We start from the raw sequence: 26,572 nt of genomic DNA on the forward strand, positions 1-26,572 counted from the left end.
TAACAGAACCTATATATTTATTGCTTGCTATAATATACAAAGGGAAGTACACAGGGGCGCAAATTGTAATGCAAAAGATAGGACATCAAATTAAGCTCAGCCCTTCATTTCACCATTTTTAGGCCATGTGTGCCCCCTCCTATTCCAAAATCCTAGACCCGCCACAGTTACATATTATGTTTGCGTGTCGCAATGTTGCTACTAGAAGTCCGATAAATTCTAAATGTTTCCGTATGCTATCAAAACCTTTGTTGTTTTCGTTCATTCTTTCAGATGATCAAGTCATATACAAATAAAAACAAGAACTAAAAAAAATACATGCACAATGTTCTATGAGGCGGGGGTGGGGGGTGGGGGCGTGGGTGGTGGGTGTTGGCGTTTATTCGAGGGAAGCGTTTATTCAAAGCGGGATACTGTTTATTCGAATAAATACGGTATTTTAAAAATTAGATTTAATGCATTCTAATACTTTTCTGTTATATGGAACAAATTGAAGGTGTGAAACCAGCTTAAATGCCCAAAGGCTGGCTCCGGGATTTTACCACAGCTGGGAGGGATGGATGGGCCTTACAATGTCCAAATAATATGGCTAGCTGTTGTTGAAAAGAAACCACCACAACAATAAAAGAACTATACCGTAAGAAAACGATGTTTGGGAAACAACTTAAGAAACTTACTTTTAACTACATTCAAAGGCTTAGTATTAAATAACTACTAAGCATTTTGTAAACATCCCTAAGTTTAAAAGTGAGTCAGTGTTTTAACTAAGTGTCACATTGAGCGAGACTTTTCACACGGGTGTGGTTACTAATGAATCCAAATAATACGAATGGTACTTAAATATAACACCACAATTCTACTTTGTAATTAAGTCAATAGAGACTACAATTTAAGAACACAATACTCGTAGTCGGTATCCCTTTCAAGTTTTGCAACAGGTCAACAAGATTTGACCATTTCAATATGTATTCTTTGTCCTAAGGATTTATCTTAATGGTTAGAGAGTATGTATGTAACTTAGTACTGTGACGTTGTCTGTAAGCTTACAACTTATGTATCCTGTACATTAATTCTCATGATAAGTATAATTATACTATAGCTTATAATAATATGCAAAATGCATGACTTCCGTTTTTTAAAGCATTTATCATTGGTAATCCCCTATTTTAACTAGAAACCCATCATCGAAACTAGAAAACCAAGATAGCTTATTTTAGATATCTAGGTCTTCATCCATTTGGTGTAGCATACTGTTACTGGCGTAGGCCTAGTAGGCATATTAGTAAAAATAACAAAATAATAGTGGAATCTACTGTTACTGTTGCAGTAAAGAAAAGTAAATTGTGCAAAACGTTTCAATTGTTAACGGAATCAGAATAGATCCAATAGGGTGGAAGATGGCGCTATCGAAACTAACTGACCAAACTGTTCTTGTTGGTATATGCCTACAGTATGTGGAAATCTTTTCATATTTAGTATATAGGCTAAGCCTGTGCGGGGAATAAAGATGAGTGGCGGGTTTAATGTTTTATATAGTAGGCCTACAGTATATTATCAACAATATTAGTTATTTTTTAAACTACAGATTTCATTTTCTGCTTAATCCCTCTCCCTTCTTATCTGAAATATAATATGGATCAGCCACTGTACGATATACCTCGTGTGGAAAAAGAAGAAACAAAGAAAAGTGTTTTGTTATAATACTGTAGTTTTATTTTATTTTGTACACTCCAGTCTATATTTCAGAATGTACGTGTAGATGTCTTCATATCACATGTCACTATTGTTCTGTAAAGCTGACGTGTCATTAAATTGTAGCCTTATGAGCAATAATTAAATTTGTGTAAAGTTTTTGTAGGGGAGATGGGATGGGTATAAATCCTCCAACAAGACACGTTTCAAGTTTTTTGTTAGTAGGCACCACACCAACTTAAGTGGATACTTTATTCCGATGAAGTCCATCACTGGAATACAGAAAACAGGTCTTTTCTCTTTTATTAGTTTTTATCTGATCAACAGTATAGGCCTATTTACAATAAGCCTACTGCGATTCCTTGTTCAATATAAAAAAAATACAAAAAGCATCAAATAGTTTTTCCGCATATTTGTGCTAGTTCAATAATTTAGTAGTAGGCCTCATCTGGGTTAGGACAACAAAATCAACGCCATGTTTGCCGGTCATTTTATGATCTACCACGACCACCACCATATGATGACCCATGTCTTTGGGTGCGTCCCCCTCCTCCTCTACCTCGTTCTCCTCCTCTCCCTCGTTCTCCTCCTCTTCCTCTCCCCCTTCCACGATCACGATCACGACCACCAAAAGACCGCTGAATAGTACGAAGTTGATTCCTAATCGAACCAAGGATATTTACATCATCCGGGATGTGAACGTATCGAATATGTCGTGCCCTTACATGCAAATTATCAAGACATGAATGGTTTCCATCTTGGTCAGTGTATTCAACATTTTTCATCTGAATGTTCATGTACCCATCGACGCTCTCAATTTTGCCGACAATCTCACATTCATTACGAAGTTCAACTGTAATAATTCTACCTTCAAGTGCCTGTATCAAACATGTTAAAGAGTTTTGAGATTTCGTGCGCTGTCTGATTGTCATATCCATGATAAAATTGAGGGATAATAAGTAGTTTTTATTGAAGTTTGCAATCCGCTACCGACGTTTGTTTCGTTCCAATGGAGGCTTCCATTTTTAATGGGAATTGTGGGTAAAAGAAAAGTAAGTTGGTTTTATAAATTTTTCCAAAACTATTTTTTAATATTTATGATAAAAAAAAGTAATATTTATTTATTACCAACTTTTTCAATTTATTAAACAATTCACATATTGTGCAAAATGTAATAATTGTCACTTATTTATATTGTTATTACACGTGATCAATCAGGTGGTGTTCAAACGCGTGACATTTGGGGTTTCCCCTGATTCAATAGCGGGCGCTCTATCAAAAAGGGGGATTTTTTTTTAGTCGGGACGTCACCGCGAAATTACAAATCACGGCCAAAAGAAGGTGCAATAGACATATTAAAATCATATTAAATCTGTTTTTATAAGTAACTAAATAATGTATTACTTGTAATTTGTATGATATATAATTGTATCCCTCTGTCGTAGTGTTTTGCCTAGCTAGAAACCTAGCCTACTAGGAGGCCTAGGCCTACTAGGCTAGTTAGAGTAAACTGAAGAAAGGGGCTGCTGTGTAGTTAGTCTAGTATAGCAGACCTAGCCTAGTTAGATAGAGGCTAGAGATAGGCCTAGGGCCTAGTAGTAGTTTTAACAGGGAGATGTAAAATAAATGTATCTTACATTTCCCTGGGCCTGGTATTAAGTAGGCCATTGTAACATGAATGGGAGTCAAAGTACCTCCCCATCCTGGCTATATTATTGACATTGTACAGTATCCCTGTCTCCATTCTTAAATCTCTTATGTCATTAAACAATAATTAATAATATTTTAATAAGTTTAAATATAAGCACAAGGTATTAATTTTAATTGAATCACAAGACAAGGCCCAGAGGACATGAAATGTTCTTATTCTTTTTCTACAGTATTCAACTAAAAAATGGAAAATTTAAGGTTGCTACAGCAGGCTTGTGATCTATTTAAACGAGGGAAGTTTAATCAATGCCAGCAAGAACTGGAGAAGTGCTGTAATCAAGAGGTCACACCTCTACAATGGGTGTTAAAAAACAACCATCTTGTATCTAAATCTGTATGTTTAAAATTTAAATGTTTGTGTGCTTTTATTTGAAAATAACTAAAATGTATAGTCAACTCACAAGAAAGAACCACTATAACCTTGATAAACCTAAATAATAAATTGCTTATTTTTTTTAATAGTTTTGAAAACACAGACATCAAATTACTGTACATATTACCATATGACTAGTATTTTTTTTTCATTTCAGTTTTGTCATCCTTGTGAAAATGAAGTAAAGAATGAGTTAAAATACTTGTTATTTCAAGTACGGGGTAAGTAACATTTGAGTTGACAAAGCTCTGGTTATATTTATGGAACTATTATGTATGTACTTGTATCTGCTAAAACCCTTGTCAGAATATTTGTTACTACTAATCAAACAACACCATTTTCAGGTATACCACCATCAAGACAGGTTTTACCAGTGGAGTTGGCGTTAACGTTTAACCATTACCTTCTGTTATACAAACAATACCAATGTAATGAAGATCTTGTCAGTGTAAAGACGGTGATTGAATCTATTAACAGTACTTGGCTCAGAGGTACATATCGACTCTTAAGCAACATCTTTTTACTTCTTATTATGGTAGGATAGACAGATGCCTTTTTCACTCGAGCTTAAAGTGCTGGAGAATGGATCGGTGGAAATAGTTCCTGTGCTTCTTCAGCTGTTGGTTATTTTTAATGGATCATTTTTGTGTTTGCAATATTTATAGCCATTCAAATACCACAGTTTACCTGATTGGTGATGTATGGAGATTTATTGATAACAAAATACTGAATGAATGTGGTATGGTGGCCATCTTAAACATTCCCAACATTCATGTGTAGAGTATATATTCAGCTTGTAAAAGTAAATCTGAAACACTTACTTTTCTTCCAGTTGGCCGGGCTTCAGATGTTTCAGTTTCCGATGCAGAGAATAATGACTATTTGTGTTGTTTTGTCAAAGCCATCTCATGTAGTCTATCGAGTAAGTCAAATTTAAAACTTAGTCGATGCTATCATATTGTTTAAAGCTCTGTCTACACTATTATATCTTTATGTGACAAAAAAATGTCATGAATTTAGTTGATGCTATCATATTGTTTAAAGCTCTGTCTACACTATCATATCCTTATGTGACAAAAAAAATGTCATGATATGGATACGATAACATCATATCACTACCACATTTGGGCACATCACACTTTATTTGCTAAACTAGTTTGACAGTGTAGACAGACTTTTACAGTAACCTTAATACTTCTATGACTGTATTGTATTTTTAAGATGCTGACCTACTGACACCAGTACTCCTCCTTGGCTGTCTGCAGAGTGTGTGTCATCTGGCATGTGGAGACATAGATGAAGCATATGCCATTCTTGCAGTAGTTAACAAGAACATGCCTATTATGATGCAACAGAAATATGTATGTACTGTATATCATAATATACAAGTACACTCACTTGCACTGATGAAGGGCTAGTGTTGCCTGAAAGCTCTGCTAACTTTTCTGGCTGTTTTACTTTATCGTTTTGATTTGGCTTTTCGCTTTTTTTTTTGTATCTCTATTGAGATCCAGCCACTGATACCCACAGCATTGTCATTATTTTCAGTAATTTGCTATATGATATGATTTATATCATAATATACAGATATTGCTTGCTTAGAGGTGAAATATAAGATTTGATGTCCCAGAGGGAACGATACTTTACATAAATAATATAGGCCATGCAAATTTGACCAATCACTTTCACGTATTAATACAGGGTATTGTGATATTACCACCACCAGCACTATTAGTTTACTGTTATATTCATTGTATCATCCGCTGTTTAAAACTTTCTATATTTTATTCGTTTATATTTTGTCCAGGTCAACATGAGACATCTTCATGATCATCATACTGTAGCTTACGTGGATAAACTAACAATAGTCTTATTCTCAATTTGAAGAGTAGATAATTCATTAAACACCCCTCCCCATAGTGGTACATTCCACAAACCACCATCATCATTTCTTCATTTTAATTTCAATGTTCGCTATACATAAAGTTGCGATACCACAACATTCTAACCAATTGTTGTATTACAGTAATTAACATTCTTTTTTTTTTAGCATCAATTTACATTTCTTCAAAACATCCAAAGCGGTTGTACCACAGAAACAAGAACAAATAAAGAAAGTATTTGTGATAGTCACTGTGTCCATGCTTGTAAGGTACTTCATGCAGTTGTCCATTCAGTAAAAAAGAACGATCTGAACGCTTTCATGTCACTGGTGAAATCTAGTCAACTTGGAAGTCCTTTGTCTTTGTCAACTTGGTACTGGAGTAGTAAGTATATATTGTATAACAGTGTGGTGATGTGAGACTCCGTTTTCATACTTTTTTCTGTTGTCTTGGTCAATTTGTTCGGTTTATTAGACTTTTTCCTGGTTTATTTAACAATAACACTTTCTTTCTTTTTACACATGTGTTAAACAGCGCTTAGAGACTATTTGTATTTTGTGCTATACAAATTTAAAACCATTAAAGCAAAAAGAGATCCGAACTTGGTATAAAATGAAATATCGGGAGACTTTATGAAAACATGACCAAACAATAGAGGGTGCTTTAATGCATCAGACCATAGAGGGCAATATACCAGGTGCTTGCCAGGCATGGTTTTTCTATATCCAAATGAATCAAAATTTCACTTCATTTTAGAGGAAGGCGAGTGAATAACTTGAGGGAAACTCATACCATATTAGTAGGTTTGGAAAGTCTGACTAAAAGATGATGGAAACTATGAATTTGACATAACACCATAATCATATTAATGTTTTAAAACATTTTCTTGACCCTTACTGCCTGCAAAATTACCATGCATAAATCTATGGCAACTGCAGATGAGATTATGTGAATTTTCATTTTTTTTAGTGTATAGTTTGTATTTAGAAGAACGGTACTCTGAAGTGACCAGTGGCATAAGTGCAATGGTCAGTGGTAACAAACTGACCACCAGAGACCGGTCTATAGCAACTAACTTACTTGCGTGCTCACTAATGAAACAGGTCAGTAAAGGAGCCATAATATCTTTTGATAGATAATACTATGAAAATGAATTAAGGGAAATATATGTTTTATGGCTCTATTCGGTGTCGTGAAACCCATATTAAGGGGACACTGGTTCCCCTTAGTGTAGCTTTGTGGTTAACATAGTTGTTTGTCCAGGGTTCAATCCTGAAATAGTGCCAGGGTTGTAACCCACAACTTTTCAACTCCACTCCCTAAGCCTCAAATGATACTTAGTTTAAGCATGATAAATTAGAGTATAGTTTATCCATCCTGTAATTGGTGAGTTACTCGCTGTTGGATGCTTATATACATGAAATTTATATAAAACATATTTGTTTTTTCTATTATTGATTTCTAGAATAAAGGTACTGCTGCAATTGCTTTACTACGTCAGTGTTTGCAAGATGAATTTTCTTATTTGTTACCGTTGTACAACTTGGCATTGATGTATGGGAAGCAGCGGCAAGTGGCAGCTAAGCTAGAGACATTGCATCTACTTACAATGGTAAGATGGGAAGAATTAAACTTTCAGACACAGATGTGCTACAACCAGTGGTGTAGCGCAGAAGGCAAAGACCCTGGTTTAACACTCATAAGAGGCACTCTAAAGCTGGGTAGTTGCATTGGAGCTGCTCATGCTCTAGGGCTCCTTAAACTCTAGGACCCCTAGGTTTAGCCAGTGAGCACTCATACAGCTGTTACACCATTTAACAAAATGATAGCTTATACAGTAGTTTGCTTTGTGTAAGTAATTTTGTCTTATTTGTTTAAGTATTGTCCTGTCATTTTCATGTTTTTTATTGTTATAGTTTTTATTCTTTTATATGTGTACTGTGAAGAATTGCTCTTTTGGTTTATCCCTCCATTTTGCTTCATCTTAAATATTTTATTTTTTATTTAATCCCATTCAATTTGGAAAATAAATTGAACTTAAATTAAATAGAAAAAATCATACTTTTTACACAGGCTTTACATCAGCAGAATGCACCTATATTGAAACCTGAGCCTACTCTGGTCCTCAAGACGACACATGATAAAAATAAACAAATGATAGTGGTGCAAAATGTGGTTGAACACAGACCAAGTCACTTACTAGTCTTTTACAAGTTAGCAAAGAGCTGTTTTAATGCTGCCAGGTGTGTACATTTCTCAAAATCTTTTAAAACTGGTCTTTTTTATTTTTGTACTATTTTGAGCCCTTGATTTTATATCAGCACATTATTGACCAACCCAGTACCAATGATTTAGATAGAAAATGTTCCTGGTACAGTATTGTATTTGATTGATTGATCACTTTATTTCAGAATAAAAATTCCATATATACAACAAAGAATACAAAATGGAAAATCACACTAAAATAGGATTTTCTTCTTCCATTTAGTGAAGAGATTTGAAGATCATAACAGATAGTTCATAGTACACAAGATCATTTATTTACGTACATTTCATATTTAGCACTGGTAAGTGTTGAGGAATACTAATTTCTCTGTAACTTCATCTGGTTGTAATTAGAAAATGTTTACTTTTTTATCTTAGATTTTCCGACGCCGCAGACCATTATTTAGATTTACTTTCCTCACTCAACGACGCGTCATTTGAATCGGTAAGGTATTAAAATTGTTACTACCGATAATTCAACATCAATGAAAAAGTCTTTCAGACTACAGTCAGTCTAAATATAAGGTTGCTTTTTTTTAGAACAACAGTGGAATAGTTGAAGATAAGCTACCTTCATTAATAACCATCTACTTTGAGGCTGCTCTGGCACATGTTAAATCTAGACGGTTTTCCGATGCCCTCTTGATCATCAATAAACTACAAGAAAAGCTACCGCATCCTCCAGTCTACAAGAGTGATCCTGGACAACTTGATTTGAGAAGTAAAGACGAGGTTACAGAAGAAGTCTTAGAAGAAGTTCCTGGAAAGAGTGATGGTGTCTTTACCACAAGGAAGCGTCCAAGAATGATGTCAAACCACCAGCATTCTGATGCGTCTCTCAATGATGGCTTCTATAGTTATGTCAAAATCAGTCTTTTGAAGGTGTTTTGTCTTGTGGCATGCCGTCAGAACGAGTTCGCCTTGCAGTGCGTTGACACTGTGCTTGATCATCTTAAGAAGTGTCCTGTAAAGGATATATCACACACATCAAAAAGACTTAAGTTAGATCAAGGTAAGAGAAATACTTTTCTTCATTTCTATCATAAATATAAATGTATCAGACATACACGTTTATATTTTTGTCTTTTTTCAGATATGCATACTAGTAGTACTTCGTATTTAAACCAATCAGAAGATCCATTATTGAGGCTTAAGGCCGAGACGTACAACAATAAAGCGATCATACTGATTAGTCAAAACAGACTACAAGAGGCCAATGAGCTGCTTTTAAACGGCATTCATTGTTGCCCAGGTATTTTTTTTTAAATACTTTCGACTAATTTATTCTCTTTTAGATTTTCTCGATTAAAATTAATTTGAATATATAAATTAATTGTATTTGATTACTTTTTTTCATTTGTTATTTCCAGGTTTTGTTGATGTTGTTTACAACCACACTTTATTATTAATTAAACTACGCAACCAATCAGCAGCTAGTAATAACTGGATACAATTCCGATTTGCTAATGTTGTCTTGAATACTACAGTGATATCTCATCTGCTATCAAAAAATGCCAGTTCATTAAAGTAAGTAAAAATATTTAATAATTCGTTTTAATAAATTTAGTTTTCAGTAAATTTATTTGTATTTAGTATGTATAATTAATTCTTAAATTTGTTTTACAGAAATGCAAGGTCATCAAACTTATCTCCAGGAGAAATCCCACAATTCAACCTGTTTATGATGGATAAGTTTGCCCTGGAATTCAGATTACAAGCTGATAAAAAATGACAACAATGAAAGGAATAAGATATAAAGAAGAAATAAATTTTAATCTATTGACTGGATTACCTGATGTAATATAAATGAATTTTATTTACAAATAAATTAACATACATAATTACTGTATATAAATTTAAAAAGTATTACATTTTTATTGTAATTTTTAGATTTTATCAATATAAAAACAAAGAATTCATACTGTACACACAGAATGTTACAGTGTAAAGTTTGTTGCACTCTCTTGCGCGCGTCAGCGTAAAGCTGAGAACGCAAACGCATATCCGGTCAAAAGTTACTTTACGCGCACGCGTTTCCGGTAGGCGCACGCGTTTCGGTAGGTGCTCGCCAACAACAACCTACTACTCCCACTGACGTGATGACGTGCTCGCTTTTATTTTTTTTGTTTAGCGCCCTCAGTGTTTTCAATTATAAGTTTCCCGCTTTTCATTCGTTTTTCTCAGTTATATTTTATATAAAGAAAGCTTTTATGGATAATTTTAAAATGAAAAATCACTTAAGCCTAAACTATTGTTTTGTTTTCTTTACATAACAAAGTCATTCAATAGAATTATGGAAATCCATAATAATCCTCGCCTCTTTTTTTTGTCACCCACATTTTGAGGTCATGTAAATAAATGAAGGCGGGGTCAAATTCAGTATTCAGAGTCTACGGGCAAATCGTGAATGTACAAACATTCTCCCAGTTGTTGAGTAGGGAATTGTAAGTTGATTTTACGATTAAATTTTCAAAATGACAGAAAAATTAGAAGAACAAGAAGGAGTACATTTATTTGTAAAGGTATGTAACCGTATATTTTGTGATGTTTTACCGTTGCTTCTATCAAAATAAACGTTAATTTGAGCGTGGCTCGTCGTCGAGAGGCGACTAGCGAGCTAACTGTGTGTACACCACCGCCCAACTAGCAAGCAGCCTGCAGGACCCTGGTCCTTTCTGCCTGGTTGTTTTCAGGTTGATAGCTCTTGCAAGGCTAGGTGAATAGGCTATTAGGCCTATTGAAAGTTAACGTCGTTTGGTTAACTTTTACTTGTTTTAATGTCTATTTATTCTGTAATTATTAAGTTTTATTAATATTATTGAATGTTTTAATTTTTTATAAATTATATATATTAAATAAAAACTTAAACGTCAGTCACTCAGTGAAATATGGAGTAGATGAAAGAATGCTCAGTTGAAAATCTTCTGTAGTTTTTTTAGTGCTTTTGAAAGTCCTTCACATTTTTCTCATTACACATTATCCTTCTCAACAAACATGAGATTATTTAATATCACCAAGTTAAAGTGCTGTACGATAAATAATAAATACCAGCCATTGAGCGTCATTATAAATCTTTCAAACAATCTTGTTTTCTCAATTATACAGGAGACACAGATTTGATAGTGTGTTTATTTTTAGCTTGCATTTCATTAAAGAATAATGATTTATCACCAAAGAATAAAGTTGATTCTATTTACAGTAGTGTAATATATGTTTACAAGAGAATATGCAGCATAAAATTATTTTTAATTCATCAATACATATCATTATTAAATTTTAAAATGTTACAAAGGCAAAGTGAAAGCTGAAACCACCCAATATTCAATTTCTAATATAAATGATGTGATCAACCCCTCATTTTGGATATACTGTACAACAGTATTTAAGGGACACAATTCGCAGTAAGGAGACAGTTATTAAAGGTATCTCTTTTATAGGGGTTTTACTGTTAATTAATTGAACTCACAAGGTGAGAACTCCTAATATGATGTACTAGTTATACAGGTATATCATTTTCAAAGGAATCTACTGTATAAACTACAAAGCAATACAGTATCTATAATAAAATGTAAAACAGTAAAGATGAGAAAATAATGACATTTTTAGATTAGTAATTATCTTGTAGTTTTGTAAACATTGATTGGTTGGGCAGCAATGTTATTGGTTGAGATGCAAATATTAATTACAAATGTAAACAAAAAATACATTTTAATATTTTGTGACATTTTGCTTACATTAATAATAATAACTAATTATGAACATAAATGTGTACACTGTGATTACAACCACCAATCACTGGATGGCATACTCAAATTGAACTTTACCTGATTGCTAACTAACAACCAATTAGTTTAGACGTAACAACCTGTCATTTAATTATCCCAAACGTGCTTTATGCCTCAAAATGTACACTTCCTCAAAATTTATGGGGTGTTAACGATTGTGGACTAAAATTATAGCTTAGAATTTTATGTTGTTACACTCATTAAATATGCATTCGTACTAAACACGCTTTCATTCTAATTGTTAATGTGACCTGCTAACTTGTTTGTAGTGTCGGTTGTCAGTCTCTGCAAAATGAAAATATTTTCTATAAATTTGTTCTTTCTTTAACATGAAAATAAAATTCAATTTCAATACACATGTACTGATTTATAAAGGCGTTCAGTGACTAAATATCTGTTTCTGCTGCATAGCAGTTGGTTGGTCGTTAACGTTAACATTACCCAAAATGCAATGCGATCCGATGGTCAAATGTTTAGATACTACAGCTGTCAATCAAAAAAACGTTATTTTGCGTTGCAGCTAAAAGTTGCTTAAGCTAACCAGTTCAGACCCCGAATCAATTTGGTGTTTTTAATCGTTATTTTCAGGCTACCATTTAACTGGTTATTAAAAACTTGTCCTGTCCTGCTGCCAAGAAATTGGGATTAATTTATTCATACAGTTATTAACAAACCAGTTATTTTTTGAAGCAGAATAATGACCTAAACACATACTGTTAACACAATTTATAAAATTTTTAAGAAATGAATATAATATGTGTTTGAGAATTAGATAATTGATAACTCACATACACAACAATTACAGTACATCATACTTATGTTGTTAATAGTTGTTGGTTTAATATTCAACTAGTTTCCTAAAACCGCATACTGTAATTTGTACAGTATGTGAGATAATTTTATGTAACAATGAAGTAGGGTTACAAAATGTGTAAATACTCTATGGGCTGGGCTAATGTAGATAAGGCAAACATTGTAAAGTGCATAGTACAGTAGTTATAACCATTTTGATTACTTTATACTTCTGTACAATTTCCTTTAAAGTCAACAATATCTATTGTCATTCTGCTTTACTTGGGTGCTCCACCATAAAAACTGAAACTACTACTAACAATTAGGTCAGCTATAAAAAGAAAGCTGTGCTTCAGTTAAGCTTGAGCCTTTAATAATTACTAGGCCTAAATAGTAAAAACGTATTTTACATTAGACTCTAAAATTTGAAAAAACACTTCATTACTCTTGAGTGACAGTGTATAACTATTACTGTACGTGCACATTTAATACAGTTTTTGACGAATCTAATTAATTAAATGTGTAGTAAAGGTTACTTACAGTTTAAAAAAAATTGTAATATATATATACAGTTTTGGCAGCAAATAGCAAAATTATTTATTTTTATTTTAAATTCAAATTAAACAGGATAGTAGTAGTACTGATAGAAAGGCAAGAAACTTACATAAAAGTTGATAAAATAAAAGCTTTTAGATTAGTTTTCAATATTACAATACAGTACAATGTCTTAAATGACTTTTTACATTTCAGATATATAGAGATTTTGCAAAATACAGCTCTTGTTTATATTTAAAATATAATTCAATATTTACTGTGAGTGTTTCTGTTAATTAACTTTCTGCCAAGTTTCAATTTCAAAATATTGAATTTATAAAATAAAATTTATTATAAATATTGATTAATATTAAAACATGAAAAAGATTTTAAGTAACTGCTGTAAAATGATGACTAATGTAATATACTGCTTGTCTTTGTTCGTACTGAGGCGTAACCAACATGTTCTATTTAAGCAACGTTGACGACACTGGATACAAACATTGAGATTCCATGCTAATACATGCAGCATCAAATTGCTAAACCATCTCATATTTAGTGTTTGCGGGTATATTACTAATGCACCCCTGTAGTTTTGATATTCAGAGCTTTATACTATGATCTTTAGAGGTCAAACAGAAATTGACCCTACATTAATCTATAGATCATTGCCATATGTATACATCATTTTAGACCTGTCAAAAGTATAAAGATTAATTTTTCAAAGATGTAAAGTGACTGCACTATGTACAAATGCATTCATTAATGTTCTACTCTACTGTGACTCACTGTACTGTACGATAAAACGTTTATTTGTATATTGATATACACAGACCGCATTTTCACATACTTTCCTTAGATAGTTGTGGGCATAAATGTATATGATATGGTACTGAATGATGTGTTTAATGTTCCTTTTCAGTAATGTACAATTGTTACCTCTCTCAAGGAGGTTATATTTCTGTAATTGTTGATATACTGTACACTGGTACGTAAACACAGACCGCATTTTCACAAAATATACGTTTACCTTAGATACTGTAGTTGTACAGTACTGTAGGCATAAATCTACTGTATATGGTACTACTGTAAATGATCTGCAAAGCTTGTATTTAATTTTCCTATGCAGTAATGTACAATTGTAATGTTCCTATACAGAAATGTACAATTGTTACCTCTGTCGAGGTTATATTTTTGTAAGTGTTGATATGTTAAACTTTCCTTAGATAGTTGTAGGCATAAATGTACTGTATATGATATGGTATTATGAATGATAACCACAAACTACATCATTTGGTATTGAGCTTTAGTAGTTCACAGTACAGTAGCTAAATAATCTAGTTTACACACCTCAAGGTGATGATTCTATATCAGGTAGGCAAATTGCTATGATTACCCATGGACATAATATAATACTCCATGAATTACTAAAGGTGTACTGATTTAATATTACCTTGAGAGGTTTTAGCTAAAACCACATAAGCCACACAATTACGCCTTGACATCATCATGTACGTTGAATTACTTTGTTTATTTTTCAAGGGGGACTTTCAATATGGTCACTTTGTTTAGTGATATTATTGTTCAGTCTTCATTGTTTAGATAATCAGCAATAATAAAAGTGTTTTATTGTATTTACTGTAGTTTATTACCATATCTGTAGATTTATACTATATTTAAACTTGGTTTGTTTATTTAAATTCACATGTCTTTTAATTCTGTTGGGTTTAGTGTACATTGTATTCACAAGTAGCTAATTTGTCCATGTCTTTAATAAACACATTTCCTATATTCCAGAAGTGTTAATAAGGGCTATCCATTTGATATGGATATTTACCATAATGTTTTTATAAAAAATGCATACAGTATTTATATATTCTAAATATTTATCATTTTTGTAAATAAAAAATCAATTATCATTACTACTAGTATACAGTATTATTGATTAGAAACCCTACTTTGGGACAGTCTAGTGTTCTCCCGAAGCAGGTTTTGCCAGCAATATTTTTAAAATGGGAGTAGTACAACAAAATTATACATAAATAAACACTTATCTACAGTAGTAGTAGTGGTAGGTTAGGCCTAGCCATTGAAAACATAGACCAAATCAAAGGCTATATTTTCTTGATTTCTATATTTGGAGAACACTGCAGTCTCATTTAGACATCACTATTAGGGGGCCACTTCCCCTATCATTAATTGAATGAGCAATCAGCAATATATAGTACTTACACTACTCTATGGCCAATCTGTATTCAGGGGACACCCCTCATAAAGAGAAACTTTGTTGTGTCCCAAAGGTGTCCCCCTTAAGAAGGGTTTTACTGTAATTAATAAACCGAATAAAGGATGCTTTTGTGAGTCACTTTATTTGTAAAAACTTGGTTTCAGTTTCAATAAGTATGTATGCCAAATACCATCCAGGACCTCCAGGACCATGGTAATGATATTATACCAATGTGTAGGTCTATTCAATTGTGTCTACAATTTCAGTATGGTCCAATGAATAAAGTGTAAAATTCTGTACTGTTGTTTTTTGTAAGAAATATTTCTTGTTTATAAATCTTTTCCTGTTATGAGTGATTTTAAATTTATGATGTAATAAACTAACGATGCAGTTTTAATAACAAACTAATTATTTTTTGTACCAAATGTTGTACAGACAATAGTGTCAACCTCATCATGATATACTGTATACTCTGTACAGTCTATTTTAAGATATTTATCCATGTTTTTTTGTGACTTAGCAAATGCCTGGTGAGCTACTTTTTGTGATTTTATTTTTGAGCTGGTCCCATGTTTTGTTTGTTGCTACCTGCTGTGTTTGCAAATGGACTATTATAGTAAGATTCCACTCTATAGAGAAATAATGTACTTGAGTACGTCAAGTACTATAGCATAGAAATCAATCTTTGCTCTAGATTTTAAAAGGAAATTGTTCACAAAGTTTCACAAGCATAATTTGCTATGTTATGACACTGACAGGTGTGATTTTTAGGATATACAGTATTATAAATTATTTGTGATCTTTTTTACCGTTTTTAGCTACTCTATCATAATACTATATATTCCCATGACCTACAGTACAGTAGGCTAGGACAAAGACTTGCTTGTTTGCAATTTACATTGCTACAATAATATTTTCTTATTTTAAAGGCAAAACTGTTTTATTAAATTTCGACTTGAGGCACTGTAGAGTAATATCAATGAGCATTATTATTTCTTTGGACATCATTAAACTTTACAGTATGGAACTGTTCAAATACAGTGGTTGAGCTTAGTCATGGTGGATTGATTTACTGTAGTACTTCTGTATCTTTAGTAGGTTTGAAATAAAAAAAATAAACTAGGGCAAAAATTACAGTAGGGCTACTATAGTGTTCTTTATTTAAAGAATCTGGATTGTCCAGTGCTTTTATTTATAACATAGAATACAGAATGTCCTGATATCTTAAGATAAAGGTAGTATAGCCAAATATTATTTACTTTTGAAATACTATAGTCGTAGGTCTCTTATCAGTAGCATGATAAAATTGTCTAAAGGTTTTGTGGGTTAGTCCGAACAGTCCAAAGGTAGACATACCACGCCTTGTAATATTAACTTAAGCTCTATCTACACTATTAAACTTTATGTGACACAAAATGTGATGTGCCCATATATAGACATGCTGATGTCATATCACTACCATATTTAGGCATATCACTAACATATTTGGGTACATCACTACCATATTTGGGTACATCACTACCATATTTGGGTACATCATGTTTATGCGAATGTCAACAAGTTTTAGAGATGGGTGGTAAAATCTGAAATCATAATAAATAGTAATGCTTCTGACGCAAAATAGGGAATTAAGTTCTTATTATCCAACTTAATAAACACTATATGATAAGGTATACATTAACAATATAATGAAAATACTAAAACTGGTGTTGACACATGTACAGTATTAATATTATGTGTGTGTGTGTGTGTTGTAACAGGGTATTTTCAAGACAAACTATTCAGGATGCTGAGCTTCGGAGATCAAAGTGTATGTATTGTCTGTGGCTGCGACACGATCAGTTCCATGCTCCTTATTTTTATCAGATACGGCGCGCCACAGAGAATATGATAATACAGCACTGCGGTATTGTCGAAGCCAGACATAAAATCACTGTTAGGAGTTCCTATCTTCGCAAGGCAAGCTCAGTGTCCTGTTGTTGGATTGCCTGGTAAACCAATGTTCCTCTATGAAAGATAAAACCTGAAAAGCATGCCTGAGTAACTCAAGTGTAACAACCTATACAATGACAAGTACACAAAGATGATGATGTTTAGAATACCTTACTTATCTATCATTTATTACAATAATATGCTCTATATAAACATTTCGTAAACTGTATAGTTTTTGTTGGCTGTAAAAGTGTAAATGCCTTTCATTTCATTCAATAAAAAAGTGGGTTTTACTGACTGACTCACTCCTGAATTCATTAGAATAATATAAACATTTTGACAGGTATATAATATTTAACTATTGGCTCTATGACATTTTCTTATTAAAAAAAGTGAGTTTTACTTTATTTAATCCAGAATTCTTCATCATAATAATTAAAGCTATTTGATTTCTGAACAATATTTTGAGGTTTTTGACATACTGTATACAGTACTGAGTAAAAGTAAATATTAAATGCATTATAATAGTAAGTAGTAATTAGTATGGGTAGAGCCTTGTTGGTTAGATGGATCATAATTATAGTAGACAGTATAATAATGTAAACTGTATATTAACATTCCAAATTAGTCCATTAAACCAATTTGAAAGTACTGTAGGCTTGATAAAAGGGACTGTTACATCACAGATAATAATAGTTTATTTATGAAACATTGTATAAAAGCAAGATGCATACAGTGCATTAATAATAGTTATTGACGTTCATATTATAATATTCAGTTAGTAGTACCGCAATCAACTGATACATTGTATGAAAGTATTGTATTGATCATAATGAGATGGTTTCAAAATTTACTTTTATTATTTGAATTGTAGCCTTTAATTTTTATATAATAATTTATGATGATTTATATTTACTTTTTCTTGCTCTTTAGGCTGGTATAAATGGAAGGGACCTTGGAGACTGCCCTCTCTGTCAGCGTATTCACATTTTACTGGTTCTGAAGAAAGTTGAATATTATGTGCACACTGTAGATATGAAGAAAAAAACACCGGAATATCGAAATATTTCAGGTACCTGTAACTATTGAAAGAATTTTTTTCTAGTCCATTAAGCTCTGTCTACACTATCAAACTAGTTTGACAAGAAAAATGTGCCCAAATATGGTAGTGATATGACATCATGTGTATATTATGGGCACATCACATTTTTTTGTCACATAAAGTTTGATAGTGTTTGACAGAGCTTTATAATGACTTGCATTCATGTAAAATTTATATTTAATGTATACAAATACAGTATAATAAAATATTGATTTCTACTATTAATAACTTACAGTAGATAGTGTTAATAATTAACTTATCATGAATGTTTATATTGAAAGTCACTTTGTTTATATACTTCAGCATATAGATTCAACATTTTCAATCAAGTTTAAATTTTGCAATTACATTTCATTCCCAGGTGGAAAGCCTCCTCCAATGATTTGTGATGTTTACGGAGGGAACGTTGTTACGAAGCAAGACGTTGCGAGAATCGCTGATTACCTGGAGCAAACAATCCGTGAACCAAGTTTAGAGTGTGAAAATGAGGCTGCAAACAAAGTTGGCATTGATTTGTTCAGGGTGTTTGCAGGGTGAGTGTTGTATAGGCCTGTGGTCTGCTCAAATGCATGTTGCTGCCCATCCTGACTGCGAAATTGTTATTACTCAACCTCTCGGGCAGAAATCATGATTAATGCATATTAATTATATTAAAGATAGCCGACCTACTTCCTAAATATCACTTAACCTAACCATCTAAATAATCTCTCTCAGCTCAAAATGCATGTCATTGCTTGTCCTGGCCGCAACATTTTTATTTCTCGACCTCTCAGGCACAAATCATGAAAAATGCACAAAACTGTTGATACAACCTATTCGAATTATATCATAATGTCTTTTTTTTATCCCAGAATTTATTTCATGAATTATTCATGATTTCTGCCTGAGACGTTGAGTAATAGAAATTTTGCGTCCTGGCCTTTATCTTAGTTTTAGCCTGCTCTTCAAATAATCAATTTTCAACTATTATTTATAAATAGTGGCACTATTGTTAAAACTTTACAAATTCCAGGTCCCTATTCAATCAGCAGTTTGGATAGTGAATAGGGACTTTTAGATTTTAGTGAATGTGAACAAAGTTCACGTCCACATGTGTCATAGTTGACTGTTACTTGTCGACAGATATTGACGTGGCGGTCGTCTAGCGCATACGCAAAATGACGTCATAGGGTAGCAATCAGCATAGTCGACGTGAACATCTAAAAGTCCCTAATAACATTATGTGAAAGATCAACTAAATGTTGAGCCCTCCCCACTTTTGGTCAGTCATGAATTTGACTTAAAAGATATCTGTTTGTACAATCATCTTATCTCTGATTAGTTATCAACTGTGTCTGCTATCATCGACATATTTGCATATAAATTCACCTGTTCACCAATTAAACCAGGTACATGAAGAACCAAGACAAAACTAAGGACGATGCCCTGAAAGCAAAGCTGACAGAGGAACTTAGAAGCGTGGACAAATTCTTAAAGAGCGATGCCTCTCCCGGATGCTATCTTGATGGTGATACTATGAAACAACCAGATTGCAACCTCCTTCCAAAACTACATCATGTTAAGGTTGCTGGCAGAATTTTAAAGGTAAAGTAATCAAGTTTATCACCCATATCTCTATTTTACATTTGCTTCAGAGTGTATTTTTAGTCCATTTAATCGTGCAACCAGACCATAATTTCCATCTAAAGACCAATTTACACAAATGAATTGTAAACGGAAATCCTCATGCTTGTCCCACATACAATCTGTATCTATCCTGAGCCGGTTTCCTCTCAGCCACATGCTTCTCACACATAGAATCTGTATCTATCCTGAGTGAGTTTCCTCTCAATCGCCCATCCCTTCCGCGTTTTGTGTATTATGGTCATAAGAAATAACATAGATTCTATATTTTGTTTACCGCTTATTGTTTTCGTTCGTCTTAAAACTACATCACGTTAACATACCATAATAGTAAAAGGTATTTATTATAAACTTGAAATGCTTTAATCCGATAATAAATCAATTTAAACATTTGGTTTTTTCAGAGTTTTTCTATTCCCGATGAATTTGATGCTGTACACGAATATTTAAACACCTGGTATGCGACAGAGGTGTTCGAAAAAACAAACTATCCTGATGCGGAAGTTGAATATGGGTGGAAACACACCAGATTAAGCCACAGTTAAGGGGTCTCTTATTCGTTGTTAATTCATACTACACAAAACTGACTATCAAATGGATTCGAGATGATATGTATATGGTTGTTTGCTTACATTCACACTGAAGCTCCTTTCACAACTGCTCCGGTATAAAGTCGAACGTCAATGTTTCGCGCATACCGAATGGCTCATAGCTACGTGGAGCATCATGAAAATGAAACATTGATGTTCGATTTTATTTTCCGGACTTGAGAAGATGTGAAAAACCCTATTGTAAAAAATTTACTGAAATTGAACAAGAATAATATTGTACATCTTTATAAAATGATGATTACGCTTGCACAATTTGGAAAGCTTTACCAGCGCATCAATTTTGAAATGAGATAATATGTATTACTGTAATCGGCTTTGGAGAATCCTTTCGTATCCATTAAATAGGTTTATGTGTAGTGGGATTTAACTGTAAACAGATCATACTGCTAAGAAACTTGTACAGAAATAACTCAACTATAGAGGGTGTCCTTCATCAAAAGTAATGACATTTTCAAACCTTGCAACTGCTTAGTAGTTTATTATCACACTAAAGTATATTACACAATAGAATTGTCAAAAATAAGATTACATACATAAATACAAGATTTGAAAATATTTAGTTTGTGAAAAAAAAGAGAATATTATAAGTCATCAGGAGTTTAATCTGTTAATGAACTTAAAAATAATCACCAGGATATAATATCCATTTGATTATACTATAGGCATTGTGAATTGCTATGAAACAATCTATACCATTTGAGGTTTATTTTGTTCAGTATCATAGGTGATTTCATTACACACATCATATGTGATACACATGTGATACTGTATCACAGCTGTCTGATTCTGGAAAAGGTTTATTCTTTTATATACATTATAAAAATGTCCATTATATTGTACTAGGCTTTATACTAGAATCTTAAACTAAATCTAATCATGGGTGGCTACACTCTATGATGATGTAAGTTGGTGAAATGAAGCCTTATATAGAAGCCGTTAGAATAAGCTTATAACTGTAGACAGATGTTCCAACCCCACGTTGGGGGTTTTGGGAGGTTTACTTATTGTTAACATATTTGACGCATTTTAATGGATTTGATGCATGTTTAACAAAATTGACATGTTTAACAGATTTGACACGTTTAAACTCATCACAAAATACCTTGCGTAATTGACATTTCAATGTTTACCAAAGTTGTGTCATGCTTTCTAGCAACTAATCTTATGTAATTATGTCTAACTACAGAAATAACCTTCGAAAATTGTTTTTATCTAAAACCAAAATTTCTAGAAATTTTGTTAATATTTGGGAGATTGGAGGAAAATGCGGAAGGCTCCCGGAGAAATCGAGAGGGTTGGAACGTCTGTGTAGAAGTCCACTAAAGCACATTTATATCCTTGATACACTATCCCTTGTTTAAATAGATGTAATATTTTATATGGCAGGGTTTTCTTAATAAATCACCTTAAATAATTAGCCTCTGTTAGTTTTGATCAAATGTTTAATATACAAGTTTGATTACAGATTGCACACATAATACCCTTTTATAAATATAGACAGAAAGGTTATGTATTTTAGTTTGTAGTTTATTTGGGAGAAGGAAGTTGTGATATGTATCATCCACACCTGTGCGCAATTAAGCCCAGTAGGCTGCAAGTCACAGGTTATTCCCCATTTACATTGCTCTAGCTGAATATTTTTTAAATCACATTATACGGGTGGTTTTTATTTTAAAATTGTTACCACAGTTACAGAAAGATTATATGTGAACAGTTCTTAATACATTGCTATTAGATGGACCATGTTTGCATGCATTAAGTAGCATTCACATTGTAATAAGTGATTTACTAAGCCTGTATTCAGACTATAGAATTAATTTATGTGTAGTATACATTTTAAAGGTTTATCATAAATCAGTTGTAGTTACAGCGTGATTTAATTCAGTGTGATAAAGATGCCATCATGATAATCCAACTGTCTAGACAATTATGCAACTTGTGCGTTTATAAAGTACATTTCAATCATATCGACGCTATGTTCTGGAAATTATCAAGAGGGTGGGGGGATTTGGTTCGTTACTTTTTAGAAGTATAGGTACATTATTATTATTATTGACATAATTGTTATTTGTATTTCACCTTAAAAAGAGTGTGATAATCCTAGTTTCTCGGACCCATTAATCTCTGTACTAAATTCCTGGACTATCCCCACACTTTCCCCTTCCACCAATCTCTATTCTATTCTCCTTCCTTTATTCATAGACTATATTCCTTGATTCTGGGACTAGATATTCCCTACTTCTTGGTAACGCCTCATTTACAGTGCCTAGTAAAATATGCCAGTGTGTTTTTATTTGTTGATTTTTAAGGTAAAATTTACAATCGCAGAACGGGAAGAATTTTTTGATTATTAAAATGTAAAGTTAATCTTTGTAAGTTTTTGATAATGGTATATGGTGCTTATCACTGTTTTTAAAAACATTTTACTTAAGTGTGAATCCCTTGGTTAATAACTAGAAATAGCATAGTACTGTAATACACATTAGTGATTCACATAGCTCACAAGCTGGACTATAAACACCTTGCTTTAATATACAAGTTCTTAATCTAGATAGGCATGTGATAATATATTTTTTGGGTAGAATGGTATAGTTTGTTCACTAGTAGTTTAGTAATGTTTACTCTTATCTAGATTAAAAGTTCAGAAACATTTAAACACATTATTAATATCAATGCAAAAGCTGAGGTATTTGCATAGTTGAAATAGTACCCAAAGTGACCAAATTCCTGTACACAGTAGAACAATTTATGGTATATTTGGCATGTGATGCTTAATCGTATTGATATAAATTTTATATTCTTTATAATATCATATTAATTGACATAAAATTAAAATAAAATATTTACCACAGAAAAGATTTTGCATACATTTTTAATAGTATTCATAAAATGTAATGCCATAAATCAGTAGAAATTTTGAAAGTTTTGTTTTATTATTAGAATTTAATTCTTATTTTGTAGGAATAAATCACCTTTAAAACCCAAGTTAGATAAACATTTAAATGTACCCGTAGATTATATTGTAGTATCGTTTGTATGTTTTATCATGTACTATATAATTTTAACTATTAATTTGCATGGCTAACGATATTTAGTCCAGGGAATACGAATATTATGGACATCTTGAGATATGACCATTTATTATGGAATCAACCATATAATTTAAATCAATTAATAAATTGTCCTCATAAAGTACATGTTGTTTTGTTTTGTTGTCGGAAGAATGAAAGCATGCGATTCTTGTATATTTTATTGTCGCATATGGCATTATCTGTCCAGTATCATAGGGAAGTCCATGATACAGGGTCACATTTCTATCATATCTCCAGTATCATAGGCAATTCCATGATACAATGTTACATGTCAATCACATCCCTTTATCGTAGAAGCTGGAATAGGTTGGAGCACCATTACCGAGGTATGCTGTCCATAAAATTAATGAATTTAATTTTAAAAACAGAATCATATATATATTTGGTTGACCAGAGGTTGGTTATTTCGGGTTATTTAAAACTATATTTACAAAAAAAAATTAGACAAAAATGTCAAAATCTGAAATGATTATATTTTATTTACAGTTCCTTCAAGTATACAGTAAAAATATAGTTTATACTATAAACAGCACCCTCTATTTATATCACTAGCAGCCAGGTCTACAGTACACCACTTCACTGAATTCAGTATGTTGGAAGGAATATTTTATTTTGGCTCACTGCTGTTGCCTTATTTTGAGAATCATTCCAATAGCCAAAACAAAATCTAAATCACATTGGTATGTCCAATACTATTGCACAAAATATCAAGGTCGCTGTCTGAAGATTTGGCATTAAAACGGTAAACACTGAATCCATCAATAGGGCCTACTGTGATAACATAGTTTTCTACAAAACGGGATCGATCACTTTTGGTAGATTTTTGCTTCTTGTAGCTTATATTCTTCTATTTCAGTTCAAATCCAACAGGTTATTCACTCATTTGTCCTTCTCTTTAAAGTACTCGGCTTGAAATAGAAAAAAAAATATTTGCCTGTCAGATAAAAATATACTTTTTTAAGAGAAAAAAACTTGAGATTTGAAAACACCCTGTCTTACCAAGTTTTTCAACTGCTTCAACACAAACACTTGGAAACATGTTGGCATTGTAGGTGCCAAATATAATCAAACTTGCCGTCTTCACCAAAACTAGTCCCAACTTATCCTTTCAAAACAAAAAGTTATATTAGTTTTCAGTGAAAATTGATGACATTTATGAACTTTCAATTTGCATTCGATTGGGACTTGAGTATTGTTTTTCCAGTTCCAGAGTTTATTTAACAGAATATTTGAAATACTGTACTAAGATGCAACAAACAAATGAAAGCCTATGTTAAAAGAATACAATTTTTTCTTTTTTGTTTGTGAAGTTATTAAAGAACTAATTTTCTTGAATTTCAAAAGGCATGTTCTTTAAGTATATACCTATTTACACCAAAAGATTCAGAATAATTGAAAATTGTAGGCGCTACCGTGCTAACAAACAAACATACAAAGCATACAAAATTTCTATTTTGCCAAGTAATGATAAAAGTTTAACCATTCAAGTTATAAAAAATATAGTTAAGTATCGTTTTTAGTAAGTACTCCTGGTACTTACAATTTTTGCATATATGGAGTTTTTATCTGCTCTGACGCATTTGTAGAGTTTGTCATTGTAGAATAAACCTTCTTCCCGAGTGCGTGGTGGGTCCTTAAAAGCACTCACTAACCTTTGCATCTGGTCATTGTGAAGCTACAAAATAAAACCATTAAATGTTTTACACGAGATACAGTACATTTATTCAACTTCCATATTATACTTATAAATCTATCTCTTACCGTGAATCCTGCGGAGCTTGCACGTAATGACATGTCTTTTCGTCTGATGATTGCGCAATGCTCGACGTGGCCTGTGCCAATAAGAGCATCGTGTAACAAATTCTGAAGTTGGTTCATTTTGGACCGATCCTAAAAAAGAAAAAACTTATTAGAAACCATTCTAAAAGTAAAATAAAATATAAAAATAAAAAAAAAATATTAAAAAAATATAATTATGTACAAGTAAATCATAAGTAGATTCCGGGGGTGTACAACAAGCTGCCTTTTTTTATAAAATTTACAAATCTATTCATAAATTTTGTTGGTTTTTAGCAAATTATCAAAATCAATGATAAATTCACATCTTGGTGTACATTCATCTTGCTTTTCTCACAGAATACAAAGGACACACTATTGTGTTTTTAAAAAAAAAATCACAATCAAAGAAAAATTGTACACCTGTTCAGGTAGATGTGGCGTATCCGGATCAATGTGCTCTATAACTAGTTTCACCAATTCTTGTATTTTATCAAGTCGCTTGTATGCAGTTGCTTCAACCATGATTCAAGGCAATGAAACAGTTTTCAATGAGAGGCATACAATAGATAATACAGGGTACAATTATGGAGCCAATTTCCTCTGTGTGTGAAATACTCTTGTGAAATAGTCTGGTAAAGATCAGTTTTTAATGCACCCTTGTTTTCTTCAGTTCTCCTTTAAATTATACTGTACTGTACATATATTTCCTGACCTTTCACCTGCACCCTATCCCAGTAGGCTAGCGGGTTATTGTTATAGGCTGCAAAGACATCAACGCATCAGGCACTCTTGCAACAAATGTTATGCTTTAAAGCACAATCAACTAAAAGTCTTTGAAAATCTGATATAAAAGTCAGAAACACTATTGCTATCTTCTCAGAGCTGACGTTTAAGAGGATGCAGCTTTCCAAAGGTGTTTAACTGTACTTGTAAAATATAGGCTGGTGAAACTTAAAGATAGAATAATAACTGTGGAGGCTGCCTGCTACAACTGTAGTCATGGTTCATAAAGTTTATATACATGTAACTTGAGAACTACAGCACACACATCAGGATCAAAAGTCAGTTTGCTGAAATTTGGTTTTAATTAAAACAACTATCATCAAACCTGTTGCACTAAACTACTGCAGCTGTAGAGCTGTATACTGGACAATACTGCTTCTTTAATGTTT

General features: G+C 32.6%; 4 protein-coding genes across 5 annotated transcripts; 2 read left to right on the forward strand and 2 right to left on the reverse strand.

Moving 5' to 3' along the window:
* Nucleotides 1-1,530: 1,530 nt before the first annotated feature.
* Nucleotides 1,531-2,720, reverse strand: LOC144847693 (U7 snRNA-associated Sm-like protein LSm10). The gene has a single exon (XM_078704182.1). The coding sequence runs from the start codon at nucleotides 2,628-2,630 to the stop codon at nucleotides 2,184-2,186; it is 447 nt and encodes a 148-aa protein (XP_078560308.1). The 5' UTR covers nucleotides 2,631-2,720; the 3' UTR covers nucleotides 1,531-2,183.
* Nucleotides 2,668-9,789, forward strand: LOC144847691 (uncharacterized). 2 transcript variants are annotated; one of them, XM_078704181.1, is made up of 15 exons: nucleotides 2,668-2,744; nucleotides 3,573-3,736; nucleotides 3,933-3,996; nucleotides 4,120-4,266; nucleotides 4,608-4,697; nucleotides 4,997-5,136; nucleotides 5,826-6,042; nucleotides 6,628-6,761; nucleotides 7,124-7,270; nucleotides 7,732-7,901; nucleotides 8,302-8,368; nucleotides 8,464-8,935; nucleotides 9,017-9,175; nucleotides 9,294-9,450; nucleotides 9,550-9,789. In XM_078704181.1, exons 2-15 carry the CDS (start codon nucleotides 3,587-3,589, stop codon nucleotides 9,653-9,655), a joined length of 2,220 nt encoding a protein of 739 aa, XP_078560307.1. In that variant the 5' UTR covers nucleotides 2,668-2,744; nucleotides 3,573-3,586; the 3' UTR covers nucleotides 9,656-9,789. The 2 variants fall into 2 exon arrangements, with proteins under 2 accessions (XP_078560307.1, XP_078560306.1); XM_078704180.1 differs by lacking the exon at nucleotides 2,668-2,744 and adding an exon at nucleotides 2,991-3,033.
* A 527-nt stretch (nucleotides 9,790-10,316) lies between these two features.
* LOC144847777 (chloride intracellular channel protein 5-like) lies at nucleotides 10,317-23,724 on the forward strand. The gene is made up of 5 exons (XM_078704292.1): nucleotides 10,317-10,445; nucleotides 18,127-18,265; nucleotides 18,657-18,828; nucleotides 19,684-19,879; nucleotides 20,323-23,724. The coding sequence occupies exons 1-5, from the start codon at nucleotides 10,398-10,400 to the stop codon at nucleotides 20,461-20,463; spliced, it is 696 nt and encodes a 231-aa protein (XP_078560418.1). The 5' UTR covers nucleotides 10,317-10,397; the 3' UTR covers nucleotides 20,464-23,724.
* Nucleotides 23,725-24,206: 482 nt separating this feature from the next.
* Nucleotides 24,207-26,390, reverse strand: LOC144848016 (profilin-4-like). Its single transcript, XM_078704677.1, has 5 exons — nucleotides 25,821-26,390; nucleotides 25,383-25,511; nucleotides 25,162-25,296; nucleotides 24,621-24,726; nucleotides 24,207-24,529 (listed from the first exon to the last, which is right to left on the reverse strand). The coding sequence occupies exons 1-5, from the start codon at nucleotides 25,920-25,922 to the stop codon at nucleotides 24,501-24,503; spliced, it is 501 nt and encodes a 166-aa protein (XP_078560803.1). The 5' UTR covers nucleotides 25,923-26,390; the 3' UTR covers nucleotides 24,207-24,500.
* Between the last annotated feature and the right edge of the window lie 182 nt (nucleotides 26,391-26,572).

This window comes from Antedon bifida, chromosome 7 (genome assembly GCF_963402885.1).
Source record: "Antedon bifida chromosome 7, ecAntBifi1.1, whole genome shotgun sequence".
In the NCBI taxonomy this organism is placed as follows: Eukaryota; Metazoa; Echinodermata; class Crinoidea; order Comatulida; family Antedonidae; genus Antedon; species Antedon bifida.